This window comes from Camelus dromedarius, chromosome X (genome assembly GCF_036321535.1).
Source record: "Camelus dromedarius isolate mCamDro1 chromosome X, mCamDro1.pat, whole genome shotgun sequence".
NCBI classification, from domain to species: domain Eukaryota; kingdom Metazoa; phylum Chordata; class Mammalia; order Artiodactyla; family Camelidae; genus Camelus; species Camelus dromedarius.
In genome coordinates, this window is record NC_087472.1 from 105,704,134 (window position 1) to 105,726,560 (window position 22,427).

The 22,427-nt window shown below is 40.2% G+C and overlaps 1 protein-coding gene across 3 annotated transcripts in view; it reads right to left on the reverse strand.

Moving 5' to 3' along the window:
- Nucleotides 1-22,427, reverse strand: part of FRMPD4 (FERM and PDZ domain containing 4) — a 489,692-nt gene that overhangs the window by 87,872 nt on the left and 379,393 nt on the right. For all 3 annotated transcript variants that reach the window (XM_031445945.2, XM_064482580.1, XM_064482581.1), the window contains exon 3: nt 180-340. In XM_031445945.2, coding sequence (XP_031301805.1) covers nt 180-340 — 161 coding nt within the window. The remainder of the gene's footprint in view (nt 1-179; nt 341-22,427) is intronic.

Sequence of the window (22,427 nt, forward strand, 5' to 3'; positions counted from 1 at the left end):
TAATTTACAGAGCCATTTCTGTCCCTCTGGTGGTCTGGCTCTGTCCACTGCTGGGAAAACTCAACTAGCCTTCACAGCCGGAAACAGACCAGTATGACACTTGTGAAATGGAACAGCGGTTGTGCTGGCAAGGGGTGGCGGATGGTCCCGGAGAGCGAGAAGTGGGGTTGCGTGCTTACCCGGTGTTACTGAGCGAACGACCACTGGCTTTTCACTCCCTGCCACGAAACCGAATCCCAGCACTGGGTCCCTCCTCATCTCCACCCTCCGCGGAGCCGGAGGGATGATTTGGCAGCTCTCCAACCGAGGGTCATCGAAAGAGATTGCCTGTGTCATGTGACTGTGGGACAAACACACACAAGAGAAACAAGGCATCAATGGACGTGTTTGGCAATGGCCTGGCGATGGCTTCTCTCTAGCTGCAAAACCGCCTGTTCTCTCTTTGGTAGAGAGTGTGAAAGATGCGGGGAGACCCACTGTCATGCTTTGTGCGTGGCCGCCTTCTTCCTTGAAAACTCCAGGCCCACTTTTTGTGTATAGCTGATTTACAACGCTGTGTTAGTTTCCGGTGTACAGCATAGTGATTCAGTTATACATATACATTCTTTTTCATTATAGGTTATTACAAGCTATTGAATATAGTTCCCTGCGCTGTACAGTAGGACTTAGTTTTTTTTTTTTTACCTATTTTATATGCTTAAATTTTACACATTTAAATAAAGAGCCTAGAACCATTACCTCATTCATTCACTCATTCACTCATGCAAATAAACGTTTATTGAGGGCCTACCCCCTATCAGAACCACTTTGCTAGTTGCTGGGAATGTGGACATAAAAAACAAAAAGGAAAAAACCCAACCAACTCCTGCCCTAAGGGACTCCCATTTTAGCTGGAGAGACAGACAAGTAAAAAGATGATTTCAATAAAGAAATTGATTAGCAGCCTGGACAGTGGTTCTCAGAGTGTGGTCCACAGACCAGCATCAGTATCACCTACAGCTTGTCAGAAGTGAAATGTATATATATATTTTAAAATATATAGTAGTTTGTATTTGCTAGCCTCAAACTCCTAATTTATCCCTCCCCACCCACTTTCCCATTTGTGGAAAAGTATCCAATTGTAACTGATATGCTGAGGAGTAACCTCAGTAGGTAACGTGCATGGCTTTTGGCTCCAGCGAAATTGAAGTGATGGAGATCACTTGGGTAGTACTAGGTTATCCTGGCATCAAATACATTCCCCCTTTTCCAAAGAAGTTGAGGAATTAACTCTTGGCATTTCTGTTCTGGAGAGACATTCAAACGATTTGAATGAATCTTTTTGTTAAAACCTGAACTTCAGAAGTCTTCCCAATTATCTAAACTTGAAATGTGCATCACATTCAAAACTTTTCCAAATGCTTCCACGAATAGCTCATTTGAGCCACAAAACAACCTTGAGAATGAAGGAGCAGAGCAGCTATTATCATCTGCATTTTCCCAGGGAGGAAACCGACAAGAGAAGAGTGGCTTATTGTCTCTCAGGGCCCATGGCTGCGATGCCAGAGTGTCAGGTCGAAAACCAACTCCCGTGACTCTTAATGAAGTCTTCACTCATGCACGTCATCCAAGGCAGACTTCTTTTGGGGAAGAGCTGTTAGTTTGAACACTAGAAATCTCCTTAAAGTATGTAAGCCAAGATTATTTCAATGACATGGGCTTAATTCAATTTTTCTCTTTCTAATCTTCTTCAATAAGTAAAAGAAGATGATTTTTAAATACCTTGAAAGATGCTACTCTATGTGCCATCTGGACAACACATTGTTCAAATATAATAGAGAAAGGAGAAGGAGAAGGAGGAATCGTGTTGTCCTTCAGTGTAATTAATGAGACTTAAGAAAAATTAATGAAAACCTGCCGGGATCCGTCCTTTAGGCATGTATCAATGACTAGGAAAATAAAAGTTTAAAAATCCCTTTGAAACGGAAAAGAAGGAAATGTCTTTTCGATTTAGCAGCTTTTGATCTGGAACACTAGGAAAAAGAGAAGTGTTCGTTGAGAAAGAACCTGTTGTGTGCCACGTGCCGACACTCGTCTGGTGTCTTACTTCTTCTTCAGAAGCCCCGCACTGGAGGGCGTCTGACCCCACCCACCTCCTCTTTGCAAATGCCCAGGGAGGAAGAATAATTGGGCCGAGGTCTCACTCTTCTCAGGTGTAAGCCAGGTGTGATTCACGCTAGGTCTTCTACGCGTCATCTGCTACATCATTTACAAGGACAGTCCAAAACGATGTGGGGGCCCTCGTTCCAACATGATTCAGAACTTTAAGACAGCAGAATGTGAAGCCCAGCTCAGGGCCCTGTGTGACTGCATAGGGCACACGTCCACGAAGCTGGCCTTGGTGGTGTGCTATCCCCAGTGTCGCCAGCACCATTCTAGAAGTGTCCAGGCTCAGAGTGGCGGCATTATAGGGTCAAAGGGGGAGAGGCTGCCTTATGTGAAATTGTAGGTGCTTGTCTAGATCCAGAGATTAGACATGGCTACCATGGTGGGGCACATGCTTGGGACGAAGGGAGGTGGGCAGGTCACATGGAGAGGCCTGGCAGTCCAAAGGACAGAATTCAAGGCCCTGATTAAACCAGCAAAACTGATGCAGGGCGAGCCCCAGTCATGGCAGTCGCAGATGGGGCCGGGGCAGGCAGGGACTGAGACATAGGGAACAAGTGGGGAAGTTAGGGCTGAGAACTAGGATGCCAAGCAGCGCCTCTCACACTCCCACGGGAGGCCACCCTGGGCAGAACTTGATCCTTCACGTTGATCTCTCACATGCCTGAAACAGGCAAGGCAGTGTGTGCCTGGGGGAGAGTGGGGCTGCAGGGGGATCATGGGCTCTGTTCTCTCATCTCCTCTCTAAGAGAGCTCTGTCTTAGAGTGTAACAGAGAACAAACCTGACTCCATATTGGATGTGTTCCTTGAGCTCTAACCCTGTGCTCTGTTCCCTGTGCTGAGTCACGCTGGTTCTGCACCTTTTGTAAAAGAATGTTGCCTCGAGCCTGAAATCTACAGGAGAGCCCATTCTCAAGGCTCTGACCTTTAAAAGTGCAACACTTTTCCATTCACATAGAGATTAAAAATTGCAGAACAGAAAATAACAGTTGTCTTATTGAAGGTTTATAGGAACATTGAAACCAGACCTATGCGGACAGCTGCAAGAACAAAAGATTCTTGCACCAGGAAGTTGCAAGGACCAGCCACACTCCCTTCTCCTTGTAGTATAAAAGAATTCTAACTCAGGGAAAATGGCTCTTTGGGACACCACTCCACCATCTTCTTAGTCTGCCTGTTTTCCACATAAAGTTGCTATCCCTTGCCCCAACAACTCATCTCCTGATTTACTGGCCTGTCGTGCGGTACGTGGTACGAGCTTGGACTCAGTAAGAGGAGTGTGCTGTACTCTAGCTACATTTGGAAATAAGTCTGTCCTTTTATCCCCAGAGGGAACAAAGGAAAAACAGGAGGACGAATCCACATTTTTTGGCCCTGAGCTCTGAGTTTGCACCAGAATCCACCAAAGACATACTCTGAATGAGTAAGGTAGAGGTGAAGGGACTTGCTAATGGTCATAGATGTAGAATAGAGAATCGAACTCTGGTTGGTGTAACTCTCAATTCCAAGTGTAGAGAGGGACTGCGGAAGACAATTCCCCCTGCTGTTGCCAGTTCTGTGAAAAGCTTCTTAGCAGTGGTTCCCAGACTTTGCTGAACATTAGAATCGCCTGGGGAGCATTAAAAAGTCCTAATGCCCAAATTTCACCCCCAGACCGATCACATCAGAATATCTGGGAGTGAAAGCTATTGATTTTTTAAAAAGATTCCCCAGGTGATTCCAAAGTGCAGCAAGGTTTGGGGACATTCTTCTGCCCAGGGAAGGGTGTGTTCTGGTACCTTCTGAATAGTAGGAAAAGGGGACACAAGTGATGTCCCCAATTACCTCCCTTAGCATCCACTGCAAACATAAGTTAAAATATTTAAAGCATCTGTAGCTAGATTCCCCTCTTTCACTATATGATAAAGTAATAGTCTCCTATTTTTAATTCATCATTCATTTAATACATATTGCATTATTTTATTAATACTCAATATTTATTAAACACGAATTACATGCTAAGCCTTTTTCAAGATGTTTTCCATGTTAGTTCATTTAATTCTCCAAAACAACTCTATAATGCATTCACTTATTCATTTAGTCAACAAACGTTGATTGAACGTCCACTGGCTTCTCAGTTCTGGGGATACAACAGGAATGAAAGCAGAATGAAAAAACAAAATGTTCACTCTAGTGTTCAGAGACAGGGAATAAACCAATTAAATCCACAAAATGTATGGCATACCAGGTCATTATGAACACTGAGGAGAAAAATAATGCAGGGAGGAAGGCTAGAGAGCTGCTGGGTGAGGGAACTTTGAGGTTATATCAGGGGTCAGGAAATGTTAGGGGAGAAGCACTTCGGCAGTGGGACCACCATGTGCAAAGGTCCTGGGGCATGGGTTGTTCCTGTGAGAGCATGCTTAAGGGACAGCCTTGTGGCCAGTGGTGGGGGGAGGCTAGAGGAAGTGAGGGGAGTGGTAGAGAAGTGCTGGGGGGCTGAAGATCACACAAGCTCTTAAAAGGACTTAGTGTTTTTGTTCTGAGGGAAACAGGAAGCTACTAGAAGGTTCTAAGTGGCGCTGAGCACATATGAGCACATTTTCTAACCAAAGTCCTGTGTCCTGATGTATCCAGATTGCAGGAGACATTTTCTTATCCAGGAACTGATGTTTTACGGTTTGTACAGGAAACACAAATGCCCGAGAACTAAAAACACAATGTGAGAACTAGTACGGTAGTTTGGAATGAAACTCTGGAGCCAGACTCTCTGGATTCGAATCCTGGCCCCACCACTTCCTATCAGTGTGACCTGTGTAGATGACTTTATCACTCTGTGTCTCAGTTTCCTCATCTGCAGAATGGTGATAATCACGGAAACTCTCTCATAAGATTGTTGTGAAAATTACATGAATGAATAAACATAAAGCACTTAGCAAAATGTCTGGCATGTAAAAAGCAGTCAAATAGCACTGGCTGTTATTTTCATCTCTTAAAGGCAATGAATAAAAAGGCATTGGTTTCAGACATTATGAACTCATTTAATCTTACAGGATGAAAACAAACTCAATAGTGTTTCACATGCCTGTAGCCCAACTCTCAGTGAGATGCCTCACAAATCCCAAGTAAGCTCTGAGGCTTTCAATTTGAAGAATCATATCAAATGCAATGATACGGTAAACACGAGTATATATTGCTATGCAAGAGGTAAAACGGGGCCAGAATACAAAAAAGTAAAATCTAGGCTTCTCAAGCTACTCAACTACGGTTAAGTTTCCATCTGCCATGTTTCAGAGACTACTAAGCGAGAGTCCGGTGCAGGGCTGGGGAGTGAGCACGGGTCATGGGGAATGGCAGGCGCACTGTCTCCACCGTACGGAGCTAGACACAAGAGCAGGCCCTTTCATCTCAGACGCTGCTGTCCTCTGTGTCAGAGCATCTGATGTTGGTCCAGATCACACCATCATTGTTTCCCCAGCCAAAGAAGGTTTGAAACTGATAACCACGTGCGTATTTTGTGGTCGCAGCTTGTTCTGGTATTTTTTTTTCGTTTATGATTTTTTTTAATCACTTATGATTTTTAAAGTCTTTTTGCTTTGCTTGTACTTTGAGGATAACCTTCCAATGACATGATCATTTTCTTGCTCAAAGGGTTGTATTTTCAGAATACATTATCTAAAAATTATCAGCCCCTGTCTCTTTTCCAGTAAGAATGAATCCACACTAAAATGCTCCCCACTGAAATATCATTTTGTTCTTTGTATTAGTCAAGCACCTTTTGGATCTCTCCTTGCAAAGTTTTTTATAAAGACACTTGAGTCCTTTTATAATAAGCTGAAAAAGAAACATCTTTTTACCTGCTGAACACGCTTCAGTGAATTCTGAAGCGCAGCCTAAAAGAATACAACTGATGAGTTACATAAACATTCACACCCTGCCCCAACCTTCTCCAACAAACACACTCACATAGGCCAGGAATCTCTGACCTAAAAATTCACAGTATATTAATTGAGATGGAAAATGTCTCCATTGAGATTGAATGAGCCATCTTCCTGTTTCCGACAGACTCATTTCAAAAGGAATGATGGGAATCCTGCTGCCTAACACCCCACAACAAAAGGCAAGGGTTTTCTTTGAACTCTGGGAGCCTTTCTTCCTCAGCAGAAATCAAAGACTGATACATCCAATGTATCACAAAGAATAACTTTGACTAGTAAAATGTGCCCTGTAGAAAAACCTAAAGTAATTTCAGCTTTCCATGCACTCATTAGAGCCAGTGAGGTCCTTTCTTGGAAGACGTGCTGAGTGGAAAGATTCCGGAAGGAAGAACCAAATTTAGAAGCCATTATCTTTGGTGTGGAATTTAAGAATCTAGGAAGATGGTGGCAGGTGGGACACCTGGGTAGTTAAGACTGCAACGAAAAGCAGTATAAATAAACATTCGTGCCTGAGTTCTGCCTGAGAAGGTCACTGTTGGTGTCACCTTTCAAGGATGGGCAGCTGTGATTACACGAGAGCATTAAGCACCAATATATTATATTCCCATCTTGGTAGCACTGGTCTGTATGGTAGACTGAATTATTCTTCATTGGTTCCCCAGGATGTGATTTGCCACTGAATGCCACACCGCTTTTAAGTGCCTTCCCACTGTACACAGTACATCTTTCCCCAACTCTTGACTCTGCTAATATCTCATTACCTAAAGCATGGCAGGTGGCAGAGCCCAGATGTGACAAGCAAAACACACTCGTGCAGTTAGGCATGTGCTCTTGCTTTTTTATTGTCCCCGTAAGACCTTCTCAAGGTAGCTGCTGCCAGGTCAGTTTGGGCTCTGGAATGGACACATATAGAACAGACCAGGGCCAGCACCTCAGTGAGGAGCCAAGTATAGCAGAGCTGCCCAGCCCCCGAGCCTAGATCAGCCGGCTGATCATTCAGCCAGCCGAATGAAGGCTAACAAATGATGATTATTGTATGACACTGACTTTGGGAGATGCTTGTTATGTACCAAAAGCTCACTCATACAATCTGTAAATAGTGTTTTCACTATTATCTCTAAACCCTGAAATGCTACATCCTAAAAAGGATTCTCTATACAACGTTATTCATCATACCATTTATCTCTAAAAATGTTACATTTTACAAACACTAGAGACATTTTCAAAGGAAATGTCTCCCTTCACTATCCCAGTTGATATGGAAGCCACAGGGTCTATTCTTCATGACTTGCTCATCTCTCTAAGTGGACTTGGGTAGTCATAGCTCCCAAGTCAACAATTCATAAACCCTGTTGTGGCCTGTGACAGGGGTCTAATAAGAGAGGCTCTGAGCCAAAGTGCTGAACTAGGCAAACTAGAGTTTCCCAGAACGAGAATGTAAGCAGGAAGGGAAAAAGAAAGAAGTATGAATTATTAAAGGGTACGCCTGAGGGGACCATGAGGTAGATTAGACCCCATGATAGGTTTCCAGCAAGTCAAAATGATGACGATGTGTGTAGCAAGACAACATACTGGGAAAAACTTTTGCTTTCTTCTCATTGACATTTCCCTCTTCCAGGCCTAATAAGGTAGACAAGCTTTGTTCAGTCCCTTGTCTCAGGGAAGATGCATTTACCAGGACCCAGAGCAAAAGCTGACTGCAGAAATCCTCCCTCCTGACTTCTGTTTCCTGAAAGTCTGAGCAATTGGGCTTAGGAGTTAAGGGCACAGGACCCCCGTGAGGTGGGAGAAACTTCAGGAGAGACAGCCTGGTGGTATGTCTAGCAAAGCACCCAGATCCACAGGCTGAGCCTAAAGAAATGACAGAGGCGGTGAACTTCAGGGGACCTTGCGGGCTTAGACTACAGTATCCCAGGAGCAGGCAATGTGGACGGAAGACTATAAAGGCTGGTTCAAATTTCTGCTCTGCAGAGAGTCCAAGGACTTTTGAGTATTCAACATGATGATATCTGAACTGCCCACCAGCAGGAAATGTAATATGACTATACTCACATATGAGTTTAAGGATAAGATTTATATTTGCAACGTGACAACACAGAAACTATGAGTAAATAGCACCATTGAGGGAAAGGAGAAAGGGGAGTTGGAAAAGACGTGATGCAGCTTGGAAAGAAACCATACTGTGGAGTGACATCATGCTGGGAGATCCAGGAACTCCTGCTCATAAGGGTCCTAAAGTTTATCTGAATCTGGAACTACCTCCTAGAGCTGCTTCCCGTGAGGCTAGGAGGCTCAGCCACGCTGCATTTCCATTCTCAGATGTCCATGGGATTCCATCTCTTCTAGGATATATGTATTTTTATACTCCACTCTGCCTCCCCACACCTTTTCTTCTTTTTGCAAATCCAGGCAAATCTCTGTCCTTTGGGATCAAAAGAGCTCAAGAAAATCCCACCACTGGAGATAAATTAAATATAAGCAGAGATAACTGGACGTGATATGTTTCCAGGTCACGTAACGTAGTGAGTCCTGTGCTTCTTGCCTTCATGAATATGCAGATTGTGGGTTCAGAGGAACTTAACCTTCTCTAATCAATTCCACAGGCCACTGTCAGTCAATTCCGACAACATGTCAGGAGCATTGAAAGCTTTTGAACTGTTTAGTCAAGCTTGGAAACGTACATGGTACTTGAAAAGCCAAGAGAATCCAGAGTGCTTTAAACGTAGAGATCACAAAAATGTGTGGAGGAATTTTGTTAGAAAATTTTAGGAGTATTTGAAAGAAATGGGGCTTTTCCTTAATGGGTAGACTGAAGATGGAAATTTTCAGTTCTCTTCAAATTAATTTATAGATTTAATGCCATGTAATGAAGATACCTAACAGTCCTTTTAAAGAATCCAACAAAGAGAATTCTAAATTTTATACAATAAAATAAAAGAACCCTCTGAACAAGGAAAACACACTGGTTGTCTAGCTCTACAAGATACCAGAACTTATTATAAAATGATAATCTTAGGATGCTGAGATACTAGCACAAACAGAGAAAAGTAGAAAATGATGGAGTAGCAGCCGAGACTAGAACAAAACAAGGATTCCGGGGGGAATCTAGACATGAAAGCCCTCTCGAAAGAATTCAACACAACCTATGGCACCAGGGAAACTGAAGTGCAGTAGCAATGTCAACAATACAGTTGCTTCTGAGACAAAACCATTCAAGTAGAGCAGAGTGGCTATGAAAATCTTTCGTCCTACACAGGGGTTATTGGCTACCTGGCAACAACGAACTAAAAGAGTTGACTCTTCAGAGTAAAGGAGGTATTATAACAATAAATGAGAAAGTAACTTATTTTTTAAAAGAAACTTGGATTGTGGGAAGAATGTAGGCAAACAGATGTTTGGAAATGACTCCACCGTTATGTGCTTGTTTTATTGAAAATTATGCAAATATGTATCTATAAAAACAGCAGCCTTTGAAAATGTGAAAATGAATTTTCCTAGCTGTTTAAAAACCTGCCAAATGAAGCATATCAGTGGATTGTGAACTCATTTGTTAAATATGATAAACTGCAACATCTTCCATTTGGTTTGTGAGAACAGTTGAAGGACATCAAGGAATACGGAAACTTTCCAGCTGAATTTCAACAAAATCCTTTGCACAGACAGAACTGAAAAAACATTTCCTGATCTACTAAGCAAGCTGCTGAAACACCTTGTCCACTTGCCTCTTTCATATGTTTCTGTAGTTCCCTTTTTTGTTCCAATGACTGATTAAAACCAAGTGAAGAAATAAGCTGACCATGAAACCAGACCTTCAAAATTTATTCAATGAAGTGGTAAAGCAAGATGCCCCAAAATAAATAAGCGCCCTCAATAACTTTGCTATCATTTAAACATTAAATAATTGTTAATGCAGCAGTGCTAGCAAAAAGGTTGTAAGTGATTAAAATGTGTATTTCACCTCCGTCTCATTTTAACATCTTTTTAACCTATCCTTTATACTTTTCATAATATATAGATTCTGTACAGCAGCATGTATATATATAAATTATGAATAAATATATATTCGGGGGTACATGTGCAAAACATTTTTACTAATAAGAGTAAAATTTCTTATTTTACTATTCTGTAAAATTTCTGTTCTGTGTAACCTAGGGGGTTCCTGACTTGCGGTGCGGGCGCAAAGGGTGCTTTATATACTCAAACATGATGGACAGAATCACCGATACCACCAAGCTCATCAGAGCTCTTGAAAATGTCCAGTTCTCACATTCAGAAGTGGTCAGTGGCATTTTCAGAAACCTACAAGTGAAATGTTCCCCATCCTGCTTGTCTGATCCTACCCTAGCCACCAAGATGAAATGGACTGGCCCCAGGTTTGAGTGATGAAGGGACAGACACATGCATGGTTCTCCCATGTATTCTTGCTTTGGGCTTCACTAGATTGAACCCTTCGGGGTTTGGAAATCCAACCATTCCAAATCATTCTAAGGTGTCTCAGACAGCTGTTGCTTACAGAGGATAAAGTATAGCATGGCTGTGCAGACTTTTTCTTCTTGACTGATTACCCTTATTTTTTTGTTTGTACCTGCAGGAAAACACAGTTTTGAACAAAATACTTGAGAACAATGAGCAAAGCCATTCTCAAACACGTGAAAAGCATCTCTTTAGGTCTGAGAGTTTCCACCAAATTGGCTGCGATCCCTATTTTAGTGCAGGACTTGGGCAAAGTTTGAAGACACAGGAGGCTCCCGTCCCATCCCAAGGGGCTGTCGTATATGCCTGTGATCTCTGCGTACTCTTTGAAAATGTGTATTATAATCTTACCTCTAGAAAGTGAAAATAATCCCATGATTCTTGTAAATTCAAACTGTAAGAGTCTGTATTTCACAGGCTTTGATCTTTTATTTTAAAACATGAATTGATTTTTAAAAAAGAGATATTTTTAGAGAGATGCTAGCCACACTTTCCAAATTTCATGATTTTATAATCTTCACACAAAGGATTATCAAAAAGTGATTAAGTGGTAAGGACTCACTCTGACGACTCAGAACTTCTGACCGAAGTTAAAAGGCCCTGGTTAAGAAATCACAGAACCAAAGGTTTAAGCTAACAGTCTCGTGCTAATTAAAAACTTGTGATCTCTTAATCTATTCTTTGTTAAGATAATTATTCCTAGCCCTTACCTAGAGTATTTATTTTCCTTAGACACAAAACTACATTACTGCCCAAGGTTACACATCTTTTCTGTTTCGTCATCAATTTATTTTTTATTTTAGAAATTATTTGGGAAGTGCCGGCAGGGGAAAGTGAGACTAGGGGGAGAGAGAGATCGGGGTACTTAGGCCTCCCACTGCCTCTTCAGTTCGGTGCAGTGGCGGAATGACTTGATCCACTCTGGTAACTGTTCCTCTCACGTCAGGCCCTATTCCACGGCTCCAAGGCTCACCGTGCTCCATGCCAGGCCCCTGGAGCCTAGCGGTGCTCACAGGTCCCAGCTGTCGCCCTGGGCGCCTCCATGGGACTTGTTGGTTTCCTCATCTGTGCCCACACTCATCCATTTCCTGCCAGAGCCACACACCATGCCTCTCTCTTCCATGAAGCAACCTTGTAAGTCCCAGTGAAACAAACCCTGCCTAATAGACGGCCCTGGTAGGGAGTCTCCTTGTGCCGGATTCCAGTGAAAAATGTCATTCTAGCTTCCGTTCTGATTCTTAGCCAAGAGCAATAAACATGTCTACACGGAAATCAACTATTCAGCTAATATTCATTTATAATATATCAACTATACTTATATTCATAGCAATGGTTCTCAAAAACAAACAAAAACCCTCCAAAAAGTACCTATTAAATATTACTTTCTGAATGAAACGTATTTTCCACATATAAGCCCTTAAATACAATGAAATATAATGAATTCAAGAACTGACCACTGTGGAATCTATTCCTATTTGCCTAATTTAAATAAAATGCAATCTCTTTTTATCGTAACTGAGGCATGCTCTCTTTGTCTCTCTGTCACAGTGTTCTCAGTAGACTTTTATGCTGGGTCAACATGACATACAACAGAATTTGCAAGAGAGAGAACATCACTGAATTTGAGAGCTAGATGAGACTCTGGCTAATGCTTTTATGTTTCAGAAGAGTTTATCTGCTACTTTGAAGATTTTGTCTACCATTTACTTTCCATTTGGCAGAAATTGAGAAAATTTCAAATTCAATCAGAATCGGTCCCTTTTGTTATTTCTGGTGGATCAAATTTATCTACCATTTATTCAACAACTATTTAACAGAAGATTTTGATGTGCCTGGCACCCAGGATACGGCTGTGATTCAGACCAGCAGGCTCATATTCTAGTGCAGGCATCAGCAAACTATAGCCCATGGGCCAAATGTGACCTCTGCCTGCTTTTGTAACTAAAGTTTTATTGGAACACAGCCACATCCATTTACTTATGCATCGTAGTTGTTTCCATGTTATAATGACAGAGTTCAGTAGTTTTGACAGAGACTGGCCCACAAAGCCTAAAATATTTACTACCTGGTCCTTTACAGAAGAAAATCTGCTAACCTCTCTTCTAATGGAAGGACTGAGACACTAAAAATCAAGTAAACATAAACTATATCACATATTGCCAGGGGTTGGTAGTTTTTATGAAGAAAAATACAGCAAGACAGAGAGTGAAAGAGGGAGTGGATTGTTTTAACAAGAAGGGAGTTAAATAGCCTAAGGAGGCTATTTCTGAGATCTGAATGAAGTGAGGATCTGAGCTGGGAGGATACCCAGGAGAAAAATATTCCAGGCAGAATAAACAGTTGTATCACGACCCAGACGGAATGGTCTCCAGGCCATTGTTTCAATCATGCAGTCATTACTGTATTCAAGAAAGCTTTAGTGAGCATCACTTTACTGTGAAGTTCTCCTTGGTTCTATGCCTTCAAAGAAATTCCCTGCCCTCAAAGAAATTCCAATCCAGTAGGAGGAGCCAGATATATAAACATCTGAGTAGAACAGACTGCTAGAAGCATATGTGATAGAAGGATTCACCCCGTACTCCGGGGGTACGATCCACGGGGGTGGCCAGTCTAACCCAAGGGCAGTGAATGGGGACCAGGAAAGACTTCACACAGTAGATGCCCATGAGGTGAGCCTAGAGATGTGAGGTGGTAACTACCACATGGATAACGAAGAGAATTATATTCCAGTCTAAGGGAGGAGGAAACAAAGCCATCAAGGCATAACAGAAACTGGCGTCTGGGACAACTGTAAGTGCTGCTTGCGGGGTAATGAGTGAGAGTGTTTGGGGGGAGAGCAGCATCGAAGAGAAATGAGGTTAGAGAGGAAAACTACGAGCCGCGTACTAATGCTGTCCATTACCAGCCATACGCCCTTTCTGTAAGCAAGAGCATGTCCTTCCTGGAAAGGTCCGAGGCTCTAAAATCTACCACTTGATTACGATCTGGTATGCAATGGGAATAAAATAAAAATAGGAATTTCAGGAAATAAAAATCCTGAAATTCTCTCCACTTCCAGGAGACAAAATTTGGCTGTCTTAGAAAATAAGGTTAACATAGTTCTTAAATATTACCTTGAACACACATATTATTAATTTTATTTATGAATCAGAGTATTGTTCATTTTGAGGGTTACAGTTCAAAGGACCACAGAGTTTAAACAGAACCCAGACTGTTACATTTTTTCCAGTCACGCTTTCAGCTTTAGCAAATGAGATGCAATAAATCAAGGATCTATTAGGACTTGTATAAATTAATGTCCAAAATAGGTTCCACTAATTCATGATCAAATTTATCCTTCAAGGACTCAGTTCTGTTTGTCAATACCACTACTGAAAACCATTTCAAGAATTAGTCTTTTATCAACATCCAGTTTATCTACTCAGAGATTTTTGTCATCATTAAAGACAATGAAATTAGCGCTTGCAAAATGCTTATTGACTGTGCCTTGTGAATCTAATTGTAGGATCTAAAAGGGCAAAATGTTTGTCAGTTTCCTTAAAGCTGCAAGATCCCCATAGTTAGGCTGGTAATTACATTAACTGAGTTCAATTCAATGTGACTTTTATGTTAATGGCACTCAAACTTGTCGGAGGCAAAAAGAGTCAAGTCACATCCTTGGGTTGATTGAGATGCTGAGCAGAGCTGGTAGCTCTCAGCCTCACCTCACACCATCAACTCCAGATGTGCCTTACTCCCAAGAACACTTAACTTTAGATTGAGATTTACTGCTGATTAAAAATTTAAAAGACAGTTAATATAATGTCAGGTAGCTACATAATAAACATTCAGAATCATATGCTCTATTTGGCAATAATCAATACGAACAGTGCAGTATCTTGGTGTGAAAGTTAATGTGAATTGAATTTGAGAGAAGGCTATAGAACACTTCAAATAATACTATGGAAATGTCTGGAGAACACATTGGTACAACCACATTAGAGAACAATTTAGCAGTAAACCCAAGCTTTTATTCTCAATCCTGACTTCAGGTCTATTGGGTAGGATCCAGGAGCAGGGATCTTCACATCTTGTCTATGGTCCTTCCATGACACTTGGTGGGTTAGAGGCACTGGCGAGCAAGGTCAACCTCACGGAAAAGTGCTGGGGGGGGGGGGGAACCAGACGATTTTGCTGTTCACACCCTATTCAAGCAGGGAAGGCCTTCCATTTTAGTAGGGAGAAGGGAGTAGTCCAGAGTAGAATGGTGAGTATCTTCCAAGATAATGAATTTCCCACCACCTGCCTCCATTTGAAAACAAAGATATTAAACTTAAAATAATCAGGTAAAGTATAACAATGTTCTGATATTTTCCGTATCTACTTTGATGCTGCTTCCTTGAAAATATTTCATTCCTCAGACCCAGCTTAGCTGATAACCTGTATTATACTTAAATTCTCCCCATTAGCTAATCTAGCATTACCTAGGAATCAGGGTTTTCAATAGGCATTCCAGGTGACTCTGGTGCAGGGTTCAGGACTGCATTTTGAAAAGCAATGGCTCAGTGGGAGACATCCAGGGAGAGAGCTCAGGAGAGGAGACAGCCAGCCAACCTCCACGTGTCTTGTACTTTGCAGCCTCTTCTCACTACACAGCTGGCTGCAGAATCAGCCTGTTATATCATCTTAGTTTCCAGTGATTGTTTTGAGAATCTGAGTTCCCAGATGGAGAAGCGTTTATGGGAGGCAACAGCAATTCCTGATGATAAGTAATTTGATGGCTTGAATAAACATTCGCCATTGTATTAGCATGAATCCAGACCTCGGTCAAGGATTGGAAAGCATGTGGATTAGAGGCATGCATTTCAAAACTCCTTCTTATGTTGCACTGTTGAGAACTGCTGTACCATAGTCTTGTGGACAAAGGAAACGGCTCTTCATTGTTTCATTTTAATTTCCTGTGTTTCTCCCACACAGACCGAAGCCGCTGAGACTTGGGAACATGCCTACCTGAACATCTGCAGTCCAAGCCAAGTTTATTTTATAGACCCTTTGCTGCAGCAATTCGCATGTGCCTTTTGTCTCACTAAGAGAAATTTAGGGAAATTTTTACTTCATTTTATACTATTAGATTCGTTTGAATAAGCTCAAAATAGCTTAAGCATTCAGAGGCCATGCATGCTTAATGGCATATTGAAATTTTTAAAGAGCTCAATTATTTTCCAGAATCATTAACATGTGTCAGCAGTATCCGTTTTACTCGATGCAGATTTCTTATGATCATAATTGATGTTTAACAAAATATGGAACATAGGCATTTTCAATGACATATATTTAGCAATTTTATGCATGCTTAATTAACTTGTCACAATAGTATTCATTTAATTCAATTTAAGGGCTGAAAACTACTTTCAACCTTTATTAGTGTGACACTTATTCTCTGGGCCACACAAAACACGGGCGAAACAAATCAAAGTCCCAGGATAAAACTCTGGGAGATTTTGCCCCAATCCCTCTCCACTTTTAAAAAAGGGCATTAAAACTTTACATTCTTCTCTCTTCCTCACAAGTGGTTTCCATCTTCTTCAATAATTTACATTTATTTAATCTAACTTTTAAGTCATATTTTAAAAATCAGGCACTGTGCGAGGCCCTAAAGAACAGAACCATTACCATAACAGAAGAAGGTGCTGCTAACACACACGAAGCTTGCCAAGAACTGTTCTCTTCATTATATTTATGTTTTAGAATATTTATTTTCAAAATAAATCTACCAGGTGGGTAGTACTCTTATCATCTATAGTTGAGGACACTGAGGAACACAGCAGTAACACTTAAGCTATGGAAGTACAAGAAAAAAACACTAAAGAATACATTTAGAATCTTGGGGTAGGAAGGGCATTTCTAAGTATAATGTGAAATCCAGAAGCTATAAAGGAAAAGACAAACAGTAATTTAAAAAGGCAAAAACATAAGAAAATTTATAAGACAATACACTAGAAGAAAATATTTGCAACATATAGAACAAATATATAAATATATAATACACATAATAAAGAGCTTGTACAATTCAGAAGAAAAAATAACCCAATTTTAAAAAATGGTGAAGTGTATGACCAGGCACATAGACTAAAAATAATGTAAATGGCCAATAAAGTTCTGAAACACACTCATTCTCACTAATAAATGCAGACTGAAATACTGATGTACCACTTTTCCCCCTTGAAGTAAAAGTGTAAGGTATGGAAGCAACCCAAATGGCCCTCAACAGATGACTGATTGGATAAAGAAGATGTGGTGTGTATATATACAGTGGAATACTACTCAGCCATAAAAAAGAATGAAACAATGCCACGTGCAGCAACATGGATGGACCTGGAGATTATCCTACTAAGAGAAGTTAAATTGGACAAAAACAAATATCGTATGATATCCTTTATAGGTGGAATCTAAAAAAATGACACAAATGAACTTATTTACAAAACAGCAACAGCCTCACAGACATAGAAAACAAACTTAAGGTTACCAGGGGAGGAAGCAAGGGGTAGAGGGATAAATTGGGAGTTCAGGATTTGCAGATATTAGACCACTATATACAAAATAGATAAACAACAAGGGAACTATAGTCAATACCTTGTAATAGGCTGTAATGAAAAAGAATATGAAGAGGAATACATATATACATAACTGAATCACTATGCTGTACACCAGAAATTCACACAACATTGTAAATCAATTTCAATAAAAAAAAAGTGTAAGGTGTTTCAACCTGTTTCATCACAAGAATTCATAATTTAAATGCATATATTATATATCTCAGCAAGCTTGTTTTTAGGCCTAAATCCTATTAAATAATGGGGGAGAGCTATGTGTCCAAGGATATGCACTGCAGCACTTTATTGGGGAGGAAAAAATAGTAAGAAACATGAGAATGAAGGAGTATCCTTGGAAGTTAAATATATAATTTCATAGTCAATTCAATAGAAAGCTTGAAGGATAAAATTTTAAAAAGATCTTACAGGAATCTGAATAAAAAGACAAAGTGTCAGAAATGCAAAATAAAAGAAACAAATTACAGATGATCAATTCAGAAGATCCAATATACAATTGATAGGAATTTTTAAAATAGAAAAAAAAAAAAGAAACAATCACAGGAGAAAGGAATTATCCAATAAATGAATCTGAACAGTCCCCTAAGCTGAATGACCTGAGGACTTAGCCTGACAATAAAAGCACCTTCACACTTGGATGCATCACAATGAAACGTTAATACACCAAGGATAAAGAAATTATCTTTAAAGCTATAGGGAAAAAAAAGATACATTGAGGATAAAGGAATGAGAATCAGATGATTACCTGACTGCAGGACTGGAGGCATAAAGGCATTGTAGCTTGACTTAAACCTCTTGAGGGAAAATTAATTTCAACCTAGATTTCTATCTCAAGTGACAGGGCAGAGTAAAGATACTTTCAGACATGCAAAGATTTAGGAAGTTTACTTCCCACATATCTTTTCTAAGCAAGTTACCTGAGGATGTGCTCCAACAAAATTGAGAGAGAGACAGGAATGGGATCAAGGAAACCACGGCCCCAACATGGGGTAAGAAGGGAGAAAAGTCATAGAATGACAGTTCTGTAGTGGCCTAGGAAGTCATCAGTCTGGGTTAGTGCTGGAGGAAGAACTGAGGAGGGAGGTGTCTGTGAAAGAAGGTGGTTTCAGAGATTTGACTCTACTCTTGAGAAGGACAAAGTATTTAAGGCAATGCATGCGAGGAGGAAAATGGAAAACAGAGATTGCTAGAAAAACAAAAACCTGTAAAACAGTGACAATATAACTAGCAATAATCAACTATAAAATGAATATTTTCTTAGTAATAAAGTCTTCAGTGAGTTTTAAAATTTAGAATCAACCTATAGATAAGGCCCAAATGACTCAGTAATGGTTACAGGACAATTGTAAATGTTTTTAACCTTAAAGGCAAAATATAGAAGACAAAAGAGAGGGTTAGGAAGAGTAAGCAAGAAGGGTGCATAGATTATACTTTCATCTTCCTAAGTAGAAATCACTAGTATCAGAACATGCTGTTTTCAGTAGAAGGAAAAAGAAATTAAAGTATAATCAATCATTTAAAAATTACAAAGATGAGTCACCATATGATTCAGCAATCCCACTTCTGGGCATGTATCTGGAGAAAACTCTAATTTGGAAACATACACGCATCCCAGTGTTCATAGCAGCACTATATACAATAGCCAAGACATGGAAGCAACCTACGTGTACATCGACAGATGACTGGATAAAGAAGTTGTGGTACACACACACACACACACACACACACACTACTCAGCCATAAAAAACAATGAAATAATGACACTTGTAGCAACATGGATGGACCTAAAGATGATCATATTAAGTGAAGTATGTCAGACAGAGAAAGACAAATATTATATGATATCCTTTATATGTGGAATCTTAAAAAAAATGACACAAATGAACTTATTTACAAGACAGACACAGATTCACAAGCATAGAAAACAAACTTACGGTTACCAAAGGGGAAAGGGGGAGTGGGAGGGATAAATTAGGTTTTGGGATTTGCAGATACTATATACAAAATGGATAAACAACAAAGTCCTACTGTACAGCACAGGGAACTATATTCAATATCCTGCAATAACCTATAAGGAAAAAGTATATATATATATAAAATGTATAACTGAATCGCTATGCTGTACACCAGAAACTGACATACTATAAATCAACTATACTTCAGTTACAAAAAATCACAAAGATAACTGGCAGTTACGGAACTACACTGGAAAAAGAGGTGTGAGACGGAGGTGGAGAATGGCACAACCAATCAGCTCTTAACTGGCAGAGTAAGCAGTAGTAGGTAAGATCTAAAATTGGTAATCCTGGAAATACCAGTTTAAGCATATTATTTAGATCAGGAGTTAGTAGATTTTTTTCTGTAAAGGCCCAGATAGTAAATATTTCACACTTTGCAGGTCATATGGTCTCAATTACAACTACTCATCTCTGCCAATGGAACACAAAAGCAACCATAGACAAAAGGATAAAGAATGAGTATGACTGTGTTTCAATAAAACTTTATTAAAAAAATAGGCAGAGGGTCAGACTTGGCCTATGGGCCATAGTTTGCTGAGCCCAGATCCAGACCTATATGGGAAATCACCACATTTACAAAAACAATAGAGTATAATTTTCCAAATTATCACTAGGGAGACCTTAAAAATGAACAGTTACATTTTCTTCTTCATTTCACACCTAGAAGGAATCCTCTCTCTTGATTCTCAAAGTCATGTCAAGGGCACAAATGTTCCACTAAGATTAAACAATGGTAGCCTTTTCCCAATATTTAGGATAGGAAAGGTCAATGGATGAAATGCACTGGAAATTGAAGCTTTACTCCAGTATCTGTCCGGGTAAATCACTGATAAATGCATCCTCTTGGCAATTTTAGAATCAAATACTACTAGACTCTGAACTCCTTAAAGGCTGTGTAATATCTCATTATTTTCAGTCTCTGCCACAGTGTATGGCATAGAGCTGGTGTGCAAAGACTATTAGAAAATACAGATATCATTTAGCCAAATGTACCTGTTCAGTTATTTTAAGTTTAATTTAACAGTATTTCATAGGGTTTCATAAAGAACCCCAGAGATATCATGTCCTTTAGTTTTAGACTTGGTATCGTCAATTTGGCTTTCTCTTGTTAGAAGGAATAGAGAAGTTATATTATACATCAAGATTATGAAAAAGGTTAGAAACTTTTTACAAGGCTACCTTCAGGCTTTAGAATTGCATGATGAATGAGTCTTTTTGAGAGGTATTAGAAAAGCCATCAGAAAAACTTAAAAAATATTTTTAAGACAAAACTCAAAATGGAATTGTTGAGAATTAGCACTTTTTATAGTTTGTGAGCACTGTCTATGACCACTGAAGACGTAATCACATCAACCTTTCTAGTTATTCTTCAAGAAATTGCCTTCGCTCCTGAAATTTCAAAAAAAAAAAAAAAAAAAAAAAAAAAAAGATTCCCATGGGAATTTCAAGTCGGCTGGAAATGAATTGCTTGTTTGTATTCCCCCCGCAAACACCAGGTGAAAGTTAAAGCTAAGAAACAAACCTCTGTGGTTTCAGTTCACATGAAGCCTCATCTACACACTGGAGCAGAACCGCATTTCATCATTTAATTATAGATTGTCTCATATGATAATTATGCAAAGTCGACTTTCATTATGTCTCAAATTGAGCCCCGAAAACTGTGGATTCAGTAGGTGAAAGGAATCAGCTGATGAATTTTGCTGTGGAGCTTTGTGCTGTTAATCACAACCATGAAATCAGAGGGTAGGGCGAGGGAAACTAAAAAGAAAATGTTCGCCAGAAGAATCTGGAAATAAATCTGCCTCTCCTTCTCTGAAAAGGGCTGCCTTTGAAATGGGATGCCTGTAAGTATTATTTTATGAGCATTATAAAATCATGCACAATTAAGAAGTAAATTAAGCGTGGAAAGGCCACAGCTCACTTTTCATAGCCGTATCTCAGGAAGCGTGTGATGTGGTGAAAGTGTACAAAAACGGAGTTTGGGCAGACAGAGTCTCAGCACTTGTTCTCAGCCCACACTGAAGCTAGGGCTTTGCAGATAATATAACCATGAATACTTTTTATCTTACCTATGCTATGTGAGAAGATCAATGTTTTCTATGGGTGACTATGACTGCAAAATGGAAAGTGACCCTTTCTATATTCAATTTCAGATACATTAAAATCGGAGACTGTTTACACCTGTGAGCCCGGTTTCTCTCCCCACGGCGTTTTCCTTGCATTTTGAGAATTCATCAAGGAGCGGCTGAGTGGACACTGGCTTGATCTCTGGAAAGATAACTGCATTTCCTGCTTCCATGAATATTATCATTAGACAATGAAAGTTTCAAATGAAACACCCAGCTGCTGTCGGAGAATCGCTGGGTGTGCGGGTAGAAAAGCTCCTGCACAGCGGGACGGAGGACAGAATCTTAGTGCGACACATTATGAATGTACTAAATGTCACTAATGGTAAATCGTAGGTTATGTGTATTTCACAACAATAAAAAATACATTGTAATATCTCCTTTTGAGGGACTAATTTTCTTCCTGTATCCCCATCAATCCCTCCTAGGCTCCTACAGGGCATGGCCTGGGAGGAAGGATAATATTAAAAAGAAACGAAAGCTCTCTTGCAAAGCACAAGCGTTAAATTTCCTGAATCACTATTCACATGATCGTTTCCCAGGAAGGGAGTGGGAGAGGCAGAAGGGAGTAGGGTTATCTACGAGGGAAGAATCAGAAAGAAAAGAGGATGCAATGAACCCTACCTGGTAGTGGAAAGTTTTGCAATAATGTTTGGGTAGGTTCTTGGTCTGATCGATCGTGTTTGTGATTCTGAGCAGGATACTCCTTGCTGCAGAATTAGCTTTAGGTCCTCATAGTTCTTTGTATCATTGAGACAACAAATGACAGCTTAAGTGGATGTCTGCAAGGTCTGGTTAATAGTTTCAATACCTCAATTAAACAAGATTTGCTGCCACTGATCCAGATCAAACTTGCAGGCAGAAACCAGCACCGACGAATGTTCTTCTCTGCAGGAAACAGTAACGGCACGCTAAGAGACCAAGATGCAAAAGTCAGATACTAAAGATGTCATTTTGTTGGAGAAACCACGGAAAACGATCCCCTTGGCATTGGAACCATAATTCCTGCGTTTAATGACAGCAAAGAACAGGCTTTAAGAGTGGCTGAGACAGAAAGTTGACTGCCTGGAACCAGCTGGTTGGTGGAGGTTCTAACTGACTGGGCATAGCTTCCAAGAGGATTTTTTAGCTCTTTGAGTATCTGGCTAAAGCCAGTT